Raw genomic sequence first — 19291 nt, forward strand, 5'->3', positions numbered from 1 at the left:
TCTAATACCACATTTTCTTGTTTATATTCATATCAATAGACCACTTTCGAGTTCATCTGTCACCGGCAAAAACTCGTCAATTATACACGCCTTTATGACGTCATTTACCAGATAGAGGGGCTCGCCTGTATCCCTGCACTATTTACGTTCATCAACCGTCTTAGTGATCGTCTTTGTGCAGGATAAACTAGAAATAATGGTTGCTCTGTAGGTACTTACTGACATTTCCCTAATGACAGCAGTGTTGATTGTCAATTTTGAGAATTCAATTTGCCGAATAATTCGTACAATATAGAATTATAGTTTTCCAACCACTCGCTCAACATTGGAAGGAAGTGACGACGCCCCTAAACGCACAAATGACGATGATAAAGGCGCGTATAATTGACGAGTTTTTTCCGGTGACGGATGAACTCGAAAGTGGTCTATTGTATTTTATATACTGAACTTTTAATAAAACAAAAAGACAAGGCAAGTGTTTGCACATTTTATTACAAAATCGTTTACAAGCAAGGTATCAATATATTATTTATTTTCAAATAGAATGCTATGTAAACGTTACAATCCCTCTAAAATACACAAAAAAAAAGATGATATAAATTCGATTAACAAACAATTTAAACATGAGTTATATGGTCATTTTTTTTTAAAGTAAATTAAAATTTGAATTGAAACTATATATAACTAGAAGTTGCAAGACATGTCATGATAGCATACTTAGATTTGTAGTTCAAAATATAAGAAAATGGAGGTCAGAGTATCGACCGATTGAATAGCTCTTACATGTTGCAAGTCAATAATGTACGTCAAACAGTAACACAAGATAATACCAGTGCCATCTCTGGGGCAGATCCAGCCATTTAAAAAAGGGGCGGTTCCAAACCCAGGACAAAAGGGGGGGGGGAGGTTCCAGCTATATGTCCCCATTCAAATGGATTGATTGTCTAAAAAAAAGGGGGGTTCCAACCCCCAGAATCCCTCCCCCTGGATCCTCCACTGTGTCTCACTTTTTACTTTCAGATAATCTGATGAGATTGTGTACAAAGAATGCTATATCTGATATGACAGCAAATTGCCTTTTTCATTAAAACATTTTTGTACATCTCTGCCTTATGACAAGAACAGTATTCATGAGAAAAAATATGAAGGAGTTCTTTATAAATATATCAGACAGACTTACCATTGTAAAAGTGTTCAAATTAGTCAAGATTTATGTTTATATACGACAAACTAGTATATTGTGTGGATTCAATATCATTTTAGGGTTTTAAATTTTTGTGGATTTCATGGGCAGGAACTACAATTTTTAGAATTGAACTATACATAAATTTCTTATAGAAATTTCCACATGATTTGTCAAAACTATAACATGAAGTATCAACATAAAACATAATCCCCCAATCAATTGACAATAATTTTTGAATGCTACCACAATTCTGTGTCACACGATTACATCACAGCTGACTGTTTAACAATGTTTTGATCAGAAAACTCTGTATTCATAAAAGTCACATAACATTTTACTAAAATTCCACTTTAAAATAACAGACAGTATATAGAAAAACATAACCACTGTTGCTGGATATAATATGATTCTCGTATTCTTCAAAAACGGCAAAGCTGAAAGTATAGATGAATTAATGATAACTTCATGATAATATGAATAATAAATTGGTCCTTTTGCAACATTTGATTACAATACATTAATAACACTTTGCAATATTGCTAATAATCAGAATTAGCTGGATATTTATCTTGAAAACCCATACAAAGGGAACTAAAATAAAAATCTTTTTTATTGCTGTGTCGTTGATGTTTTTATTAACTTATTCATTATAAAAGGGATTGTCTTTTTTGTTCTTGTCCTGTAGATGTTTGAATTGATTCTGTTATATATTTGGCAAAAGAGAGTCAATGCCAACAGATGTGACAATTGGTTTATAGTTACGGAAAATATTTTACACATTTAAAATAATAATTCGCTTCATACAAATATTGAATGGTAAGTTGGATGGTGTAGAAGATGATTAAATTAATAAAAAAAAATACAATTGCAAGATAATGATGCCAAAAGATGGCAACACGTTACACTAGATGTCATAAGTGGCTGTTTCTAGGTAAATATCAATGTTTTCATTTCATTAGGGAATTATCTGTCAACTCTACATGTTCAATTTAATTATAAGTTTTCTGATTTTTGACATTTTTACCTATTATGTCTGTTTGATTTGTTCACACATTGTGTCAATTATTAAAATGAAATTTTATGCAACTGTTATACGTGTGAGAGGTTTAGCTAGCTACAAAACCATATGTACTCCTCCATTTTCTACATAAGAGGTGCCTGTACTTAATCAGGAATATGACATGTGTTTTTCACTGGTTTGTTGTTTCAGTTGTTGATTTTGCGTTCTGATTTAATTTTTTCTTGGAGTTTAATGTTTTTGTTATTTTACTTTTTTCGAGACTTGGAATGAATTGAGATTATTTTGTATAAACATAAGTTGAACATGTTTGATGTTTGTGCCTTATGTGGTTGGTACTAATTTGTTTGTACATAATGTAAATATACCTTTCATTTACTGGTTTTAATTTGTAACAAACAAATTGATAATACATACCACTATATCCTAAAAATGTGTTGTAAATATAATACATGATTGCTATCAGCCATAACGTGTTACCAAACACTAATCCCAGGAAATATCCTGCATTAATGAATGCTGAAATATAAAAATGAAATAATCAGTTTGATGGCAAATACAAGTTTAAGATATATGTCTGGTAAAAGACAAACCATTTCCTTGTAAATTACAATGGTAGTTTAGAAATCACTTATTCAAAGTACTGATCAGTGGACACATATGAATCAGGAAAATAAATAAATATAAATTTTAGATATGTTCTTGCTCATAACAATCATGACAATGGTAGTTTTAATCAAAGAGCATGATTTCTCTGAGGGAAACGATTGCCATTGTTCATTGAAAGTATTAGTATAATTATCAAAAATAAATTCAACTGCACATGTAAAATGTAATTTACATAATCTGAATAGTTATTCAAATTTAAAAAATAGCCAAACTTCGATACAAGTGCATGAATAATGCAACTATTGTGTTTTATTTTTATACTATCAATTCCAAGTTTACTTTCCACAGTGCTCAGTCACTGAGAGTGAGAGAAGGTATTTCACTTTGTACCTTATCTCCTATTTTCCTACGTGAATTTTTTGAGAAATCCCATTCCTAACTCTTTAAATATTTATTTTCCTTTGGGTCAGTGGGCATGACTCCTTTCCATACACATTCCTCTGTTTAAATTGCGATCTTTTTTAATATACTAAGACGTATATCAACATATTGTCGAATTTTGATTCAGAATTGATGGAAGTATAAGAAAGACAACTTAAAGCAAAAATATTGAAGACTCCATTTCAGCTGAAGGAGTGTTCTAGTTACACCTTTACATTGTGGACTACCTTTATTTTAATTTAAATGATGCATATGATTTAAAATTATGCCAAAACAATAACCCTCAATAGCAGACAGACATAGAAAGAATCCCATGAGTTTCAAATTAATCAATGAAGTTGGGAATCCAGAGCAATCATTTAATCTGATACCCCTTGAAGTCAAGAAAACTATAGTCATGCTCATAATGGTGACATACATGTATAAGACATACATCTATATTGTTTATATAGATTAGACCGTTGGTTTTCCCGTTTGAATGGTTTTACACTAGTAGTTTTGGGGCCCTTTATAGCTTGTTGTTCGTCGTGAGCCAAGGCTCTGTGTTGAAGGCCGTACTTTAACCTATAATGGTTTACTTTTTAAATTGTTACTTGGATGGAGAGTTGTCTCATTGGCACTCACACCACATCTTCCTATATCTATATAAGAAAAACTCCACTTCAGTTCTTATATTACAGAAATACATTTATCTGAATTCAGAGAACTTTCGCATTTTATCAAAACTGTGGAATTCCCTCTTACGTGTTTCTAAATTTATAAAAACACTAAATATTTATACTGCTTAATTCTGATTTTCCGTGTTGTTAAAAACACGCATATGAGTTGAGAGAAATATTGAAACATGAAAATTATGAGAAGAACATTATAGGACAGTTGTTTAAATTCAATCCTTCTGTTTGTTTTTACCTTTTAAAGCAAAACAATCTTAAGAACCTGAGATGTACCTTAATTTTAACAATAAAACAATTGATGTGAGAGCATGGCCCTGAGTCAATGGTAAAGGTCTACCTGATTGCTTGAAAGTAATCATATCCCAAATATTGTTCATTGTTTAGCCTGCATTATTTTGATTTCTCAAAACTTATAGATTGGATCTTCATTTTTATATCAGACTAATTCAAAATAAAAAATTAATGTCAAGATTTGTAAAATGTAACACTAATTGATGGCTTCAGTACATTTTAATTCAAAATAATTATTTAGACTGACTTTGTCCTCTTTCATAGTTCACACATGTCTAATATTTTATTATCTCCACAAAAAATACATTGGAAGTTGTGAAATTTTAACAAAATTTGCTGCAGTGTGAATAATTCTACAATTTAAATACTTACGTCCTAAAAACACTAGCTGGAATAGATGTAATATCATCAATAATGGGAAGAAGGCGTTCAAATGGACATCAAACGCATAGCCCCATTCAACGTCCTGTCCCCTGGGGGGAGCCATTATCATATACTTATTGGAAATCAACCTGGAAAAACAATATTCATGTTACAAATAATTAAAACACTACTTAGCTGATATATATAAGTTTAAAATATAAGTATATGGAAATGTGGTATGAATGCAATTGAGACTACTCTCCACAAGAGACAAAATGACATAGAAATTAACAGTAATAGAAATAGAAAATTAATATATTGGAATATACTAGAGTACACCCATAATATTGCGGGTCCATGACCATATTAAAGTATATGATAATGTGTAAGCAGCATTTTAGCCTGAACTTTAAGTACATGTATTTTTATTGTCATTTGATAAAGTGATTCTGATTATAAGATGCACAGTTTTCTCTGCTTTCAAAATTTTTCTGTTTGAACCTGTGGACCTGGAACTAATCACTTATTGGTAATATTATTTATTTGGAAAACAAAAAGGCCTGGAACTGAGTCATTTTTAATCAACAGCATTGTACTATACACATGGAAAAAAGTATTGCAACACCCTGATTTTTCAAAACTTGAAAAATCAGCCTTTTATTTTGGATGGAATATAATAAAATATTTGTAAAATAATATTGAAACATAGTTTATGATTACATTGGCATTTTAACGAACAAAAATGTTTGAAAAAAAATTGATTTATCTAACCACAATTTTAAAAACAAAATGAAGTGCTTTTTGTACAAAAAAATGCATTTTACAACTTTAACCGTAGTCGAACATTACAGTGTCAGACATTTCAAAATTAATCTTAAGATGATTGTTCACATCATGGTTGATCGTTATACGCCAAAGAATTAGTACTTTGTGCGCAGTATCCATTCAAACAGTCAACCGCCAATTAACGTCTTATGATTCCTCCAATAAATTGACTAATTTGTTGCTTAGGTAGCAGCAACCATTTTGATGAAGGGCATTGTTTATTTCATCACGTGTTTGGACTGGGGTGTCCTTTCGCTCACATTACGCCCGCTAGTGTCCCATTTATGCTCGATATGGTTCAAATCCGGGCTATGATCGGGCCAAGGAAGATAAACAGAATTCCATTTGAACAATGGACAAAATGATGGATCTTCCTCCACGATTCTTATTTCCAATTTTGGCAAGCTCTGCACTACATAGGATACGGATAACTGTGTGTCTCCGAAATGGTCTTATCTCACAATAACCAGTAGAAATGAGTCAATCTCGAACAATTATTGTTAAAAGGCTCATGTATGCCCACCACTCTCTTTTTAGGATTGTATTGTATGTAATGGGTTTCTTTCTGACTAAGCTTCATCATGCTTGATTTTCCCGAGCAGATGGCATAGGGGGTCTTTTTGATCTCGGATAGTCTTTTAAAATGTTTTATATCGTTTATTGCCCGATTTTTATTCTCAAAACGACTATAGTGGAAAAGTGATGACCGAAAAATATGTGCGGTTGTCAAAGCGACATTCCTGCTTCTTTCATGCTGATAATCTGCCATCTTGCTGCGGTTAAGAGTTGTGGAGGACCAATTACAAGGTGTCAATCACATAACTTTATAAACTTGGTTATTTAAAGTGTTGAAAACAATGATGGTACGTATACAAACACCTGTTTTGCTGTTTACGGGTACATGTAAACAGCAAAACAGGTGTTTGTATACGTACCATCATTTTTTCATGTGCAGATAAGAACTTATCGAGTCGATAATTATTGATCAAACTCAGGTGATATTTAAATAATGTTTAACTATAGTTCTATTTTAACAAATTATATCAGAAAAAAATAAAGAGTGTTTTTTTAATTTCAATTTCAAATTGGTGTTGCAATACTTTTTTCCATGTGTATATATAAGTTATAAAGTTGAATTCTTTGATTCACAGTTTTTACGTCATGTTGGCTAGGCCTTAATTTAAGTTTAGATTTTTAGTATTCATATTGTCATTGTAAAAAGTCATGCTGTTTAAAATACTACAAAAGGAAACAATTTGACAATGATTGAACTTAGTTGTGTCAACCCTGTGATTATCAGACATGTGTATATAGCAAATCCCAAATACATGGTTTGGTGGTGCCCCTGACATGACAGATGTGGAACGTAGAGAATAGGTAATTTGTAACATGTAACATTTAATGACATGGCTTAAAGGAAATCACATCAGATAGTTCTGGAAATTATTAATTTGCCGGATTGCTTATTATTTGAAACAGTAATTGATGTTAAAGGGTAAAACTTTCAGTGTACCCCATCAAGTATATATAAGTTTTGACTTTAGCTTTCCTCGGTTATTCATTTACCAGATGAACAAAATAGAACAAAAATGAACAATGTAGAATATGATCTAGTCGATGAAAAATCCTACTTTCTTAGTTATCTTACTTTAAAAAAATTAATTGTTACTTTTTCAACCATAATTTTTTAGATATTACTAAAATAATAGACCACTTTCAAGGTTCATCCGTCACCGGCAAAAACTCGTCAATTATACACGCCTTTATGACGTCATTTACCAGATAGAGGGGGTCGCCTGTATCCCTGCACTATTTACGTTCATCAAGCGTCTTAGTGATCGTCTTTGTGCAGGACAAACTAGAAATAGTGGTTGCTCTGTAGGTACTTACTGAAAATTCCCTAATGACAGTAGTGTTGATTGTCAATTTTGAGAATTCAATTTGCCGAATAATTCGTACAATATAGAATTATAGTTTTCCAACCACTCGCTCATCATTGGAAGGGAAGTGACGACGCCCCTAAACGCACAAATGACGGTGATAAAGGCGCGTATAATTGATGATTTTTTTCCGGTGACAGATGAACTCGAAAATGGTCTATTGGATATTAACAATGTTGACTAAATCATGATTGTTTTTTAGACTCCTTACCATCATGACCATGCTTACGATTAACATTCAGTCTTCCATTCTCAATTTTATTTGATATGTGAATTATAGTTATATTGATTTCTTATTTTGTCTGTCACAACTTGTTGTTTAAATTTTATACGGCAATAAATATTTGAATTGGAAATGATTTTTATTTTTGTTTTTACTTAATTATTAAGTTAATATAAATTTTAATCAAAGGTGTGAAATCCTCACAGGTATTGGGCATCAATTTAATATAAAATACAATGTATCATGTTAAATATTGAAATTATTTCATTTCAAAAACCCATTACACAACATTATTTACTACGCAGTTAAATACAATGTATATTTTCCCCCAATAACTGTTTCTTTTATAAACATAACTATAACCTGAATGTTTTTTAAATTTAAAAAAAAATCCAATATAAATACATTAATAAATATAAAGTATGTTTGCCTAATGTTCAATGAAAATATTACAATGAGTGAATTTATGACATCTCTGCTAGATATATAGGAAGATGTGGTATGAGTGCCAATTAGACAACTCTCTTTTGACCAATTCACAATTAATAAAAGTAAACCATTATAAGTTAACAGTGGCGGATCCAGAAATTTTCATAAGTGGGGACCCATTGACTGCCTAAGAGGGGACCGCTCCAGTCACGCTTCAGTGATTTCCTATATAAGCAACCAAAAATTTTCAAAAAATTAAAGGCCCGAGCCCCTCCTCATAATCCGCCTCTGGTTAAGGTATGGTCTTCAACAATGAGCGATATATATATGACATGTATGATGATAAGAATTTTATATACACATGTTGTTTACATTCTTTGAATTTCATGGAGAGAATAATACCAAATCTCCTTATTTTTATATTATATGTCTGTGTTTAATTGATTTGATTTGATATAAAGATATTATCATCATTTCTACAAAATCAAATTTGGATTGAATGAAATCTAAATAAAACTACAGCAATCCAAATGTGACTGTCTCCACCATTACAAATATTTGTCCAAGGGCAATAACTCCAAAATATTTGTTTATGGTTGCATTTAAGTTTTATTATTCATTGAATCATTCTACAAGAAATGTAGGCTTGAAATTGCTCACAATGAATTTATCTTTATCATTTTAAGGCATTACAAGTGCTGATTATAAAGATGTCTAAGACCATGCTATAAGAAATCTTTGGGATCAATTTCATAAAATTCTGACACAAAATGCAGATCTTTATATCTATTTGAGTGTTTTAAGGAAGATTTAGTTTGGTATGTTTTGATAATTATTGCTTAAAGTTTCTTTGTCTGTAAACAAGAGCAGATCATGTGTATGTATTATTGTTAAACTCTAATTCATTTTAATCAATGTGCTATAAAAAGCCTGACTATGATGAATTTCAAATAAAAATTGTATTTAACAAATATATGATACATGTAGGTATGTATAATTGCCCACATTGAATTAACTTGTGTATCAAACAAATGAAAAGACCTTCAATGGGTTTTATTTTTTGGGGAGGGTTTATGTATCCTTTCATATAGGTTCATTGAAAAGGGGCAGTATGACCTTTTTCAGGAATGTTGAATTCAATGGCCATTTATTCCATGGGAAATTTGAAGATATGTAATTTTTGGTGCCCTTTTATAGCTTGCTGTTTGGTGTGAGCCAATGCTCTGTGTTGAAGACTGTTCTTTGACCTAAAATGGTTTACTTTTACAAATGGTGACTTGGATGGAGAGTTTTCTAATTGGTAATCATACCACATCTACTTGAGTGTAATTTCAATTCAATTCATATGTACAAGGGAAATTGCTCCTTTTCAAATAATTGATTGGCACTATTTGTTTAACTGGTCTGAGACATTGCTGATATAAATCTTTTGATATAAATTTCATACAAATCTGAAAGTTATTTTACCAGATAAAGGGAGGTAAGAAGGGATGGACATACAGACAGACAAACACTGGTATTATATATATTTCTTCTACTGCATTGCACAGAAGACAACTACATAAAATATTAATTATATACGTGTATGACATGTCTGAAAACTAAGAAAACATTAAGTAAACAAATTCAACTAGTTTTAAACTTACCAAAATGTTGTTGCAATCAGGAGTCCAACTCCAATATAGTCAACAAACACAGTCCATAACACAAGCTTTAAAAATCCAACAAAATGTATCTTTAACACTACACTAAATCCAATGGAGGATACTGAAAAAAAAAAAAAATATTATTTTAAGTAGCAGCCCAAATTCATTGACTTTTATCCAGTTGGTCAACTCACTTTTTAAAAAGAACCTTCACAATTACCTCATTGTTTCGTTCCCTTAAAAATGCATGAGACATTTGTCTTTGGAAACATCAAGCAAAATGTTTTACATGTATTCTTAGGTATATATCATATGTACACAAACGTATTGTCATATTTTATAAAATTATAAAACTGTAATTACACTTACTGAGAATGCATAAACCAACTAGTACAAGAAAAGCAGGATCATCTCTGGCCCACTGATCTTTTGTATCTAAAATAACAAGAAACAATCAATTCATCCTTATCCTGTACATGTACATCAACATGGTTAGTCCCTTTTGTTTTTTTGGTGTTTTTTTTTCAGGGGGAGAACCTAAGCTTATATCTAGCTTGAAAAAACTAACTATAAGTAAGTAAGTAAGTAAATTTTTTATTATAGTGACATGTGTAATCATTTCAGTAAAGTACAATATATTATATACACAATAAAATACACCCGACCCATTGGGTCTATAAGTCACTTTCAAAAATTAAACGTAATTCTTTATCACGGATTTCAAACAAAATAATGAAAATTAAAATTAACCTTAATTCAAAATAATTAATTAATAGTGAAAAATAGTGAAAAATTCAAACTTATATAAAAGAAAAGAAAAATAAGTTGTCAGAAGATAGATTTAGTAAATTTCCAGTTGAATGCATAATAAATTAATATTTATAATAAAGAAACTGAAAATATTCATATTGACCATGAAGTAACCTTTTTATAATCATCTATAAATTAAAGTTTTTGATAAATAACTAAACTTGTCTGAATACAACTTGACGTCGTTTCCTAATTGTGTCCACCAGATATTTAGCAGTTTTTCGTGGAAATTTTAATAAAATATCTCTCTATATATACATACCATAATAAAATATCTATGATATTCAGATTGAAAATATTATCAAAAATGTACCATACATATTTATAGTGGAAAATAAACCTTTAAGATGTTCTGCCTATGTCATGTATGTGGTTAATAAATCCTGGAAGATTCTGTCTTTTAATGACATGTGAAAATTATTTTGAAAAAAATCATAATTCAACTACAGGTTTCTAAGAACTACTTTCTCAAATTATTAATAATTAGAACAATAATTAAAAATACTTACATTTTCTATACTGAAAATTTCTATACCTGAAATAGAAATAGATTTTTGAAAATAATTACAAATTCATACCAGTTTACACATATTTTTTTAGCCATGAACATGTCAAAAGATAATAATTTTTGTTAGCATGGATAGACAGTAAAAGTTATATTTCTTTGAACATTTTGTTAATCAATTTCCAACAAATCTATGTCTACAGTACAATTTATACCTCCATTTGTACATTGTACATACATGTATGTCATTTATTTGCAAACACAAATATTCATTCATTATTTAACTAATTAAACATATTACATGGACATGTACATATTACCTCCAATATTCATGATATTACATGTACATTTTTATTGTCTGGAAACTAGGAAAATGCTTGTTTTTTTGGCAAATACTTGGCTACTTATTCCTGAACATTTTTTATAATGACCTCCAAACTCAATCCCAGCATTCCATTTGTGATATAGAATCGTGCAGTAAAATTTTATAGAGATCTATTAACTTATACTTAAGTTATTGTCTGGTATCCAAATGTGTCTTCAGACGATGACATGATAGCTTTATATTGATTCAATTTTTTTTTGGCAGTCTTATAAAACACTGTTACATGTACTAGTTCTTTGATTACCTGCTACAATAATTAAAATGAACAAAACTATAAAGTATTACTTACACTTTCTGTGGAGATATGAATAAATAGATCATTTGCCAAAAGGCATACTCGAAATCCATCTGTCTGAATTTACACAGTCTCTTGAGATATTTCTGTCTTTTTGCTGTAGCTGTGAGTCTGGCTTCATTCCTGCTATCGTGTGCTCCATCAACAGAATTAAAGGATGAAGAGTGGGTGGATGTTGTTGGTGAGGCTGGAGGCGAGGATTTACTAAAACTCTGCATACTGATCCTTATTTGATCTACTCAATCCATAGCTGGAAAAAAATCATTACCTTCATCATGTTTATTAACATATACATGTATAAATTTGTAACATTTAACAACTTCAATTCCTGTTTGATTTGCTTACAGGTAAATAGAGAAGTTAAGGGCCGGTTTTGGCCTCAAATTTCAAGTTCATATGACGAAAGATTTTGGACACTTTTTAAACCCTTAAATGTCTATTTCACTTGATTTTATTATGTTTTGTGACAGATTTTAACTGAATCACTCATTATAAACGCTCTGATTCTAGCTTAAATACAAATCTATCAAAAATCTGAAACTTTTCATATGTTTTTTGTCAAAAATGGAAGTGGATGCATGCGTTTCATCCTCGACCTTTATAAATGTTATGTATTATCATTAAACACAACTTTCATTTCGATATTATGAATGAACACTAATGGGGCCACTTTCATTCAAGACGGAAACCGTCTAAAATTTAACTAAAATTGTGAAGATTTCAGTAATTTAGCATTAGACATTTTAATTATCTACCCAGTACATGTAAACATTTTAATGCTACTGGATATTGAAAAATTATAGATATATATGCACTTGAGCAGCCTAAATAAATGTTTAACATGACCAGAAGAAACCAGTTATTGAAATAGAAAACTTTGAAAATGCAAAAGGTCTTTTTCACCAACAAATCATTTTGCAAAAAACAAAAAAATGATGCATATGTAACAAAGGAAGATTTGGTAAAATTTACATTTTTCTTCCACTTTGTAAACAAAGCAATGTTTAAATCTAATACAATATGGGCTGTACTTAATTTCATGTAACAACTGAAATTTTAAAGTCAGATGTATTTCAAACAAAACTTGAACTGAAAATGGACATTTTGGTTGTGTTGCTCACAGTTAAAATAAAATTCAACCAACCATGCCAACTGTAAATATGCTTATCATGATTAAGAGTAATTTCTTGCAATTTGATTGGCTGATATTGACGTAATAAATTTCAGTACAATTTTTTATAACGACAATTGGTATTATCTCCCTTATAACGTTGACCTAATAATTATTTTTTTTAGTTGCTTTATACATGTTATATAGTCCTAATATTTTTCATATTTCACAATTTTAGATTAAATATATAATTTTACTTGTTGATGTATAGTCCTTATAATTGAATTTGAAGATATATTGATTTGTAATATTACAAAATTAGAATAAATTTGTTACACAGTGTGCAATTGTCCTAACACAGAATTTATAGGGTCAATTAAATTCATATCGTGTTTGGCTTCGCTTCACCCAATATGAACTGTCTTGACCCAATAAATTCTTGTATTAGCATGATTAGTACAATTGCACACTGTCAATGACTGTGTAACAAATAAAACAAGTAAGTTTACATGTACAGGTATCTGTCATTTTATAATGTGAAACAGTTCTTATTCTTTTACATGTTTAAAAAGCTTCATCAAATCATATCGGCTGCCTTAAGAAAAGAACCACCATATGTCTTATAGGTTCACTTCGAAGTATAACAGTGCTGAATTTTTTACCCCTAGCTAACCATACTAACTGTCTGTCATAAATATATTGACAAATATAATGGCCACTGATGTTAAACTGTGTAAACATGTATTTCTTAAAGAGGATACCATCCATCAAAGACCTAAGGACAAGGAAGTTATCAGTTATAATGTATCATATAGCCTTCAACAATGAGCAGCAACAGTAACTCATAGTAATCAAATTATTATGAGACAGGTGTAAAACATCATGGTGAAAGAGTCCCCCCCTTCTTGAAAACAAATAAGCACTGTTTAAATCAACATTCTGTTTGAATTGTGACTGTTAAAGTTTGTGAGTCCAACTACCCAACCCCCTTGGAAATTCATGGCTGCGGTCCAGATAACCATCATAACCATGATTGGCATAAGAACTATTGATACAGGAAAGATATTTAAATAAATTTGACATACATGTAATCTAAGACAATGTTTAAATGTTTTGTTTGTACTACAATGTAATACGGTATAAAAGCTCAATATAGCTTTTGTTTTCTGTACATAATGATCTCTTCTATAAAATAAAGCTTTTGAACATTGAAAAGACGCATGTGTCTAGTTTTCAGTGCTTACAGGCATGACAGGCTTTGATTAGTTTTTGTCTTGGTACAGCATCACCGAAAATAAAGTGCTCTTGCCTACAGGGGTTTGTTACAATTGACGGGTTTACTCTCCATACGAACACCTATATAAACAGGGGGTTCGGAGGTTTGTCCAAGACACGATGTTGATTCGATATCAATACACGACTTATCGTATGTATGTTGTTATGTCCACATGGCCTGAATCCCTTGTTTTGAATGTTAATATCGAATTGATATCAACAAGCATTCCATATCAGTAAACCTCTGTCTTTGTTGTCGATATCAACAATATCAAATTGATATTGACTAACATCCCATAACTTGAACATCTGTCTTTGTTGTCGATATCGACAATATCAAATTGATATTGACAAACATCCCATTACTTGAACAACAGCCTGAAACCTCTATCTTGGTTGTCAATATCAACGATATCGAATAGATATTGACAAATATTTCATAACTGGAACAACGGCCTGCAGGTGAAATTTTGACATCATAAAACAAAATATCTGATGCCACAATGGAAAAGTGATTGTTCTTGACGTCAAAAATTCAAGCGGCCGGGTCAGCCGGGATTAGCGATAAGGTGTATTGTAACAAACTCCTGTGCTTTGTCTTTACCTGTTTACACCATGTACACAGGGCTCAGTTGTGCAACATACATGTATGATACTACATGCAGGTGGAGATGTTGCCATTCTATCTAGCTTTATATACTGCGACGTTTGGGCGTTTCACATTTACAAGAAAAAATTATTTGTGAAAACAAGGCTTTTTACAAGGTAAATTATATATTTGTGGATTAATCTTAAATTTTTCTCTTTTCGTGTGGAAAAATAACAGGTTACAAGTCTGATTCGAATATATTGAGTTATCTTTTAAGAAATAAACTAGTGTTACCTGTAAATAATGGTAAAATTAACTTTTTCGTGGTGATTTGGTGATTTGTAGAGTTTGACGTTTTCATGTAAGCGTCTTGAAGACAAAGACGCATTTGCAAGTCCTTAAAATGTTTTGTAAAAAGAACCCACAAAACGAATACGGCACAATAATTTCCGTACATTATAAATAATTTAGAAAAAAAAACTTTTGATATGAATATATCAGACACAGAAAGATTTACAGTGCAATTAATAGTATGAGGAAGCCGATACATTAAATGCTAGCTTACCAAGTTTATGTCCTACAAAGTGATTGATTATTAGTTTGCTTAACGTCCAGCGGCAAATATCTCATGCGGCATGTTCCAGGCAGTACGAATGTCCTACATATTTAGTTTTTGTTTAAAATTAAATAATAAGCTAAGATGGAAAATATTTAGGGGAAGTTCTTTGAACTTCAAAAGGCTGGAGGGGGTAGGGTTTTTTTCCACTTAAAAACTTATGATTTTCTGATTCCCAAAATTGATCAGTGAAAAAATAACGGTCTGAATCCAGATTTCCCCCGGGCTTACCTTCAAGTGTTAAATATATACCAAATAATGTTGATAGATAGTACGTGTTGAAGCCCATCGCGTGAAAAAAAATCTGACTCAAACAAAAGACTGTACCTCCCACGCTTAAAGCGAAATGGTTGCTCCCTTATGGCCAATATTGTTTTCTGCTGAAAATTAATTTAAGGTGATTTATATAATAAACTGAAAAAATAAAGCATAACAATTAAAAAATAAAGCACACATGCAAAAGACTTTAAGTTAACTTCAAGGCAAACTGCAAACGTTTATTTAGAGATGTAACTAAAAATTACACGAAAAGCTTATCTCAATGACATGCAAAACATTCATCAAATGTGTACCACTGTCCAGGACCGTACAAGGTACTTGATTATTGAGAAAAAAACTAGTTTCTGTCCTGAAGTGGTCAGGTATCATGCCGTTCCACAGAGAGTAGCGTTAACCAGATGCCGAAAGGACTATATTTTCAAAGCTTGACTTCTAATAAAGTTTTTTAAGTTAGACAAACTTTATGGAAAATGTTTTTTTTCCTTCAACTTGATCAAAATATCTATTACTTCAAAAAGAAATGCAAGAATGAGAAATTTATATATAAATATACTCTTCTGAATGAATCTTAACGAAATAATTTTAGACTGTTGCTGAATTGATGCTGTGAATATGTCAACTGCAGAACTTACGGAAAGTGGCAGTCTAGTCAATTTGACACCTTGTATACAATATCTTTAGTACCGTTGGTCCACAGACACTTGTCTCAGATTTTTTTTTAATATATATACTTGTATATATTAGGTATATAGGATATTTTTTCTGGAACAAGTGCCTGAACGTTGGTCTGATGTGTCCAAACAAAATAATTTCTTGTCAGTGAAGCCTTTTTTCCTTAAGCTGTATAATTCTGGACAACAAAGAGTAGCTTTGTGACAGCGGAAATTCACGTTTCACTTCTTGTTTCAAATTTTTGTGTTTTATTGTATATTTATAAAAATGCGTTTTAATAAAGATTCTTATTTTCATGATTTTTATAATAAAAGTTCATTTCTAAGTTGTATGACTTTACAGATATCTGATATCACATGGAAAATTTCCGCTGTCACAGCTTTATCAGAAAATGATATCTTTTTTTCTATACAATTCACAATAAAATCAGGAATGATGTGATACGTGAAATAGTGGAAATAATCATAAAAAAAGTGGTAAGAACATCCGCTATGACAGCTTGAGTCTAGTTGAAATATCAGAAATAATGCCAGACAAAGTTGAGAAAATAATGATTCTCAATAAAATCAAATCATAATAAGCTTCTGGATTGATGGTATTCGGTAATACCTACAATAGTTGTCAATATTTCCAGATAGATGAACATGGCTCAATGAACATTACTACACTAGGAAAACGATTAAAATTATTCTTAAGGCGGGATTTTCTCGCTGTGTTGAAGACCCATTGGTAGCATTCGACTGAGTTTTGCTCTTTGGTTTAGTTGTCTTTTTGAAACATTCCTCATTTTTTTACTATTTTTTTTTAATTATACAAATTAGATTGCAGATCAGTCATTTTCTCTCGAATTTTTAACGTGTTTTTCAGCTACAACTTGGTCATTATTTTGGTTTTTTTTTAAATCTTTGTGTATTTTGTCGTGAGCTCAAATGAAGTATAACGGAATGAGTTTTATATTTTAACTAAATTGATTGCGACGGTTTTTGGTTGACCTTTCATAGGCTTGTGACTGCATTTTTTTTGGCTTGACAAATTATATATATGTATATGGCTTTTCAGCTCATTCAGTTTCTCTTCTAAAGTCGTTTTAGTAGCAACTGTCACAAGTCTTACTTAGAACATGCCTTTTCCGAAAGAAAAAAAAAACAAGTAAGTTTGACAAGGTTAACAAATTGTCTTTCTACTATACACAATGCACAGAACATTGCCCTCCACTCAATCATATCTTACGCACTATCTTTCTCACACTCAATACATATCATTAATGGGGACTTCAGAAACATCGAACGTTGTATCTAAAACAAATTGAATCTGATTCTACTTAACTTGATATGACTTTATTCATCTAAATTTTAATTCCAATTTTACACCCGTTTTATCATGTTCATTAACATTCATCACAATGCCAATATGTGTCTTTTGTCAGCAGTGCGGAATTTGAACGACACCATTTATCGCATTTGGGAGTCAGAACTCAGCTAATCTAGTCAATGCATTAGTGTGTACACGTGTCCAGAAAGGAACTGCATTCGAGACAAGTCATTTCAATTGATATATTAGAGTGGGTCTTTATTTCTATGTTGTTATGTTATATATTACTAACAGCAGTATGGTGAGAGTGAAGGTTGGCACCTGTTAACAGGTTTACATCCGTTTGCATCTGTCCTAAACAAGGAACCTTTTATTCAGTGGTTGTCATTTGTTGAGGTGGTACATAACTCGTTTCTCGTTTCTCTAGTTTTAAATATAGATTAGACCGTTGCTGTTTGAATTGTTTTACACTAGTCAATTTGAAGCCCGTGAGCAAATGCTGAGGGATAAAGGCAGTGCATTGACCTATGGTTTACGTTTTACAAATTATGACTTATTTCTATCAAAAGATCAATATAGTAAGTACTCATACAAACTATGTATCCTGCAAAAAGCTGTACCACTAACAGAAATGAACACTAAAAACAGTTATGAAAGTATAATTGAGTTAAAAGACATCGTACCAATAGTGACCTATCTTCTTTTTTAAATTTTGTTCGAACCATTTATAAGCAGTATTTTGTACGTGTTATATCACATGTACGAGATACTTTTGTTCAGGTTATATCTTGTATTCTAATATTTACATTGTTCATGTATATCATGACTGCGCATTATTTCTTTACATGTTACAACATTAACAAAATCGCAACTTGTACACGACACATACATTGGCACCGCTTCGTTCTTATTAAGTTGGAGCTCTTTACTAAAGGTGTTTTTGTTTAATTTTTCACCATATTTTTTATACATCTTATTTTTTTTTGATAAATGAGGCGTATACATTTCTTTTTATTTATTATATAAATATTATATGTAATTTTGTACTTCAGAATAGCTTACAGTACGAAGTTGTAGAGCATTCAAATCCGAAATTTTCAAAGGTTTTACCAAAAACAGACAACTAAGATAATCGTTTTCTGTGGTAGAACTCTTTAGAGTTTCAAACAATTCAAAGATTTATTAACAGTTCACTATGACCATATGAATGACATGTCAACAAATAAATGTGGATTACTGAACTGGTAATACTCTTGTCACCACTATGACCATATGAATGACAATTGATGTCAACAAAGAAATGTGGATTACTGAACTGGTAATGATTTTGTCACCACTATGACCATATGAATCACATTTGATGTCAACAAAGAAATGTGGATAACTGAACTGGTAATGCTCACGTCACCACTATGACCATATGAATGACATTTGATGTCAACAAAGAAATGTGGATTACTGAACTGGTAGTGCTCTTGTCACCACTATTACCGTATGAATGACATTTGATGTCAACAAAGAAATGTGGATAACTGAACTGGTAATGCTCTTGTCACCACTATTACCGTATGAATGACATTTGATGTCAACAAAGAAATGTGGATAACTGAACTGGTAATGCTTTTGTCACCACTATGACCATATGAATGACATTTGATGTCAACAAAGAAATGTGGATTACTGAACTGGTAATGATTTTGTCACCACTATGACCATATGAATCACATTTGATGTCAACAAAGAAATGTGGATAACTGAACTGGTAATGCTCACGTCACCACTATGACCATATGAATGA

The 19291-nt window shown here is 31.2% G+C and overlaps 1 protein-coding gene across 1 annotated transcript; it reads right to left on the reverse strand.

The window, feature by feature from the left end:
- Nucleotides 1–473: 473 nt before the first annotated feature.
- LOC134695857 (protein unc-50 homolog) lies at nucleotides 474–15032 on the reverse strand. Its single transcript, XM_063557308.1, has 8 exons — nucleotides 14910–15032; nucleotides 11635–11890; nucleotides 10965–10990; nucleotides 10015–10080; nucleotides 9646–9766; nucleotides 4592–4731; nucleotides 2622–2723; nucleotides 474–1620 (listed from the first exon to the last, which is right to left on the reverse strand). The coding sequence occupies exons 2-8, from the start codon at nucleotides 11856–11858 to the stop codon at nucleotides 1484–1486; spliced, it is 816 nt and encodes a 271-aa protein (XP_063413378.1). The 5' UTR covers nucleotides 11859–11890; nucleotides 14910–15032; the 3' UTR covers nucleotides 474–1483.
- Nucleotides 15033–19291: the final 4259 nt, after the last annotated feature.

This window comes from Mytilus trossulus, chromosome 14 (genome assembly GCF_036588685.1).
Source record: "Mytilus trossulus isolate FHL-02 chromosome 14, PNRI_Mtr1.1.1.hap1, whole genome shotgun sequence".
Classification (NCBI taxonomy): domain Eukaryota; kingdom Metazoa; phylum Mollusca; class Bivalvia; order Mytilida; family Mytilidae; genus Mytilus; species Mytilus trossulus.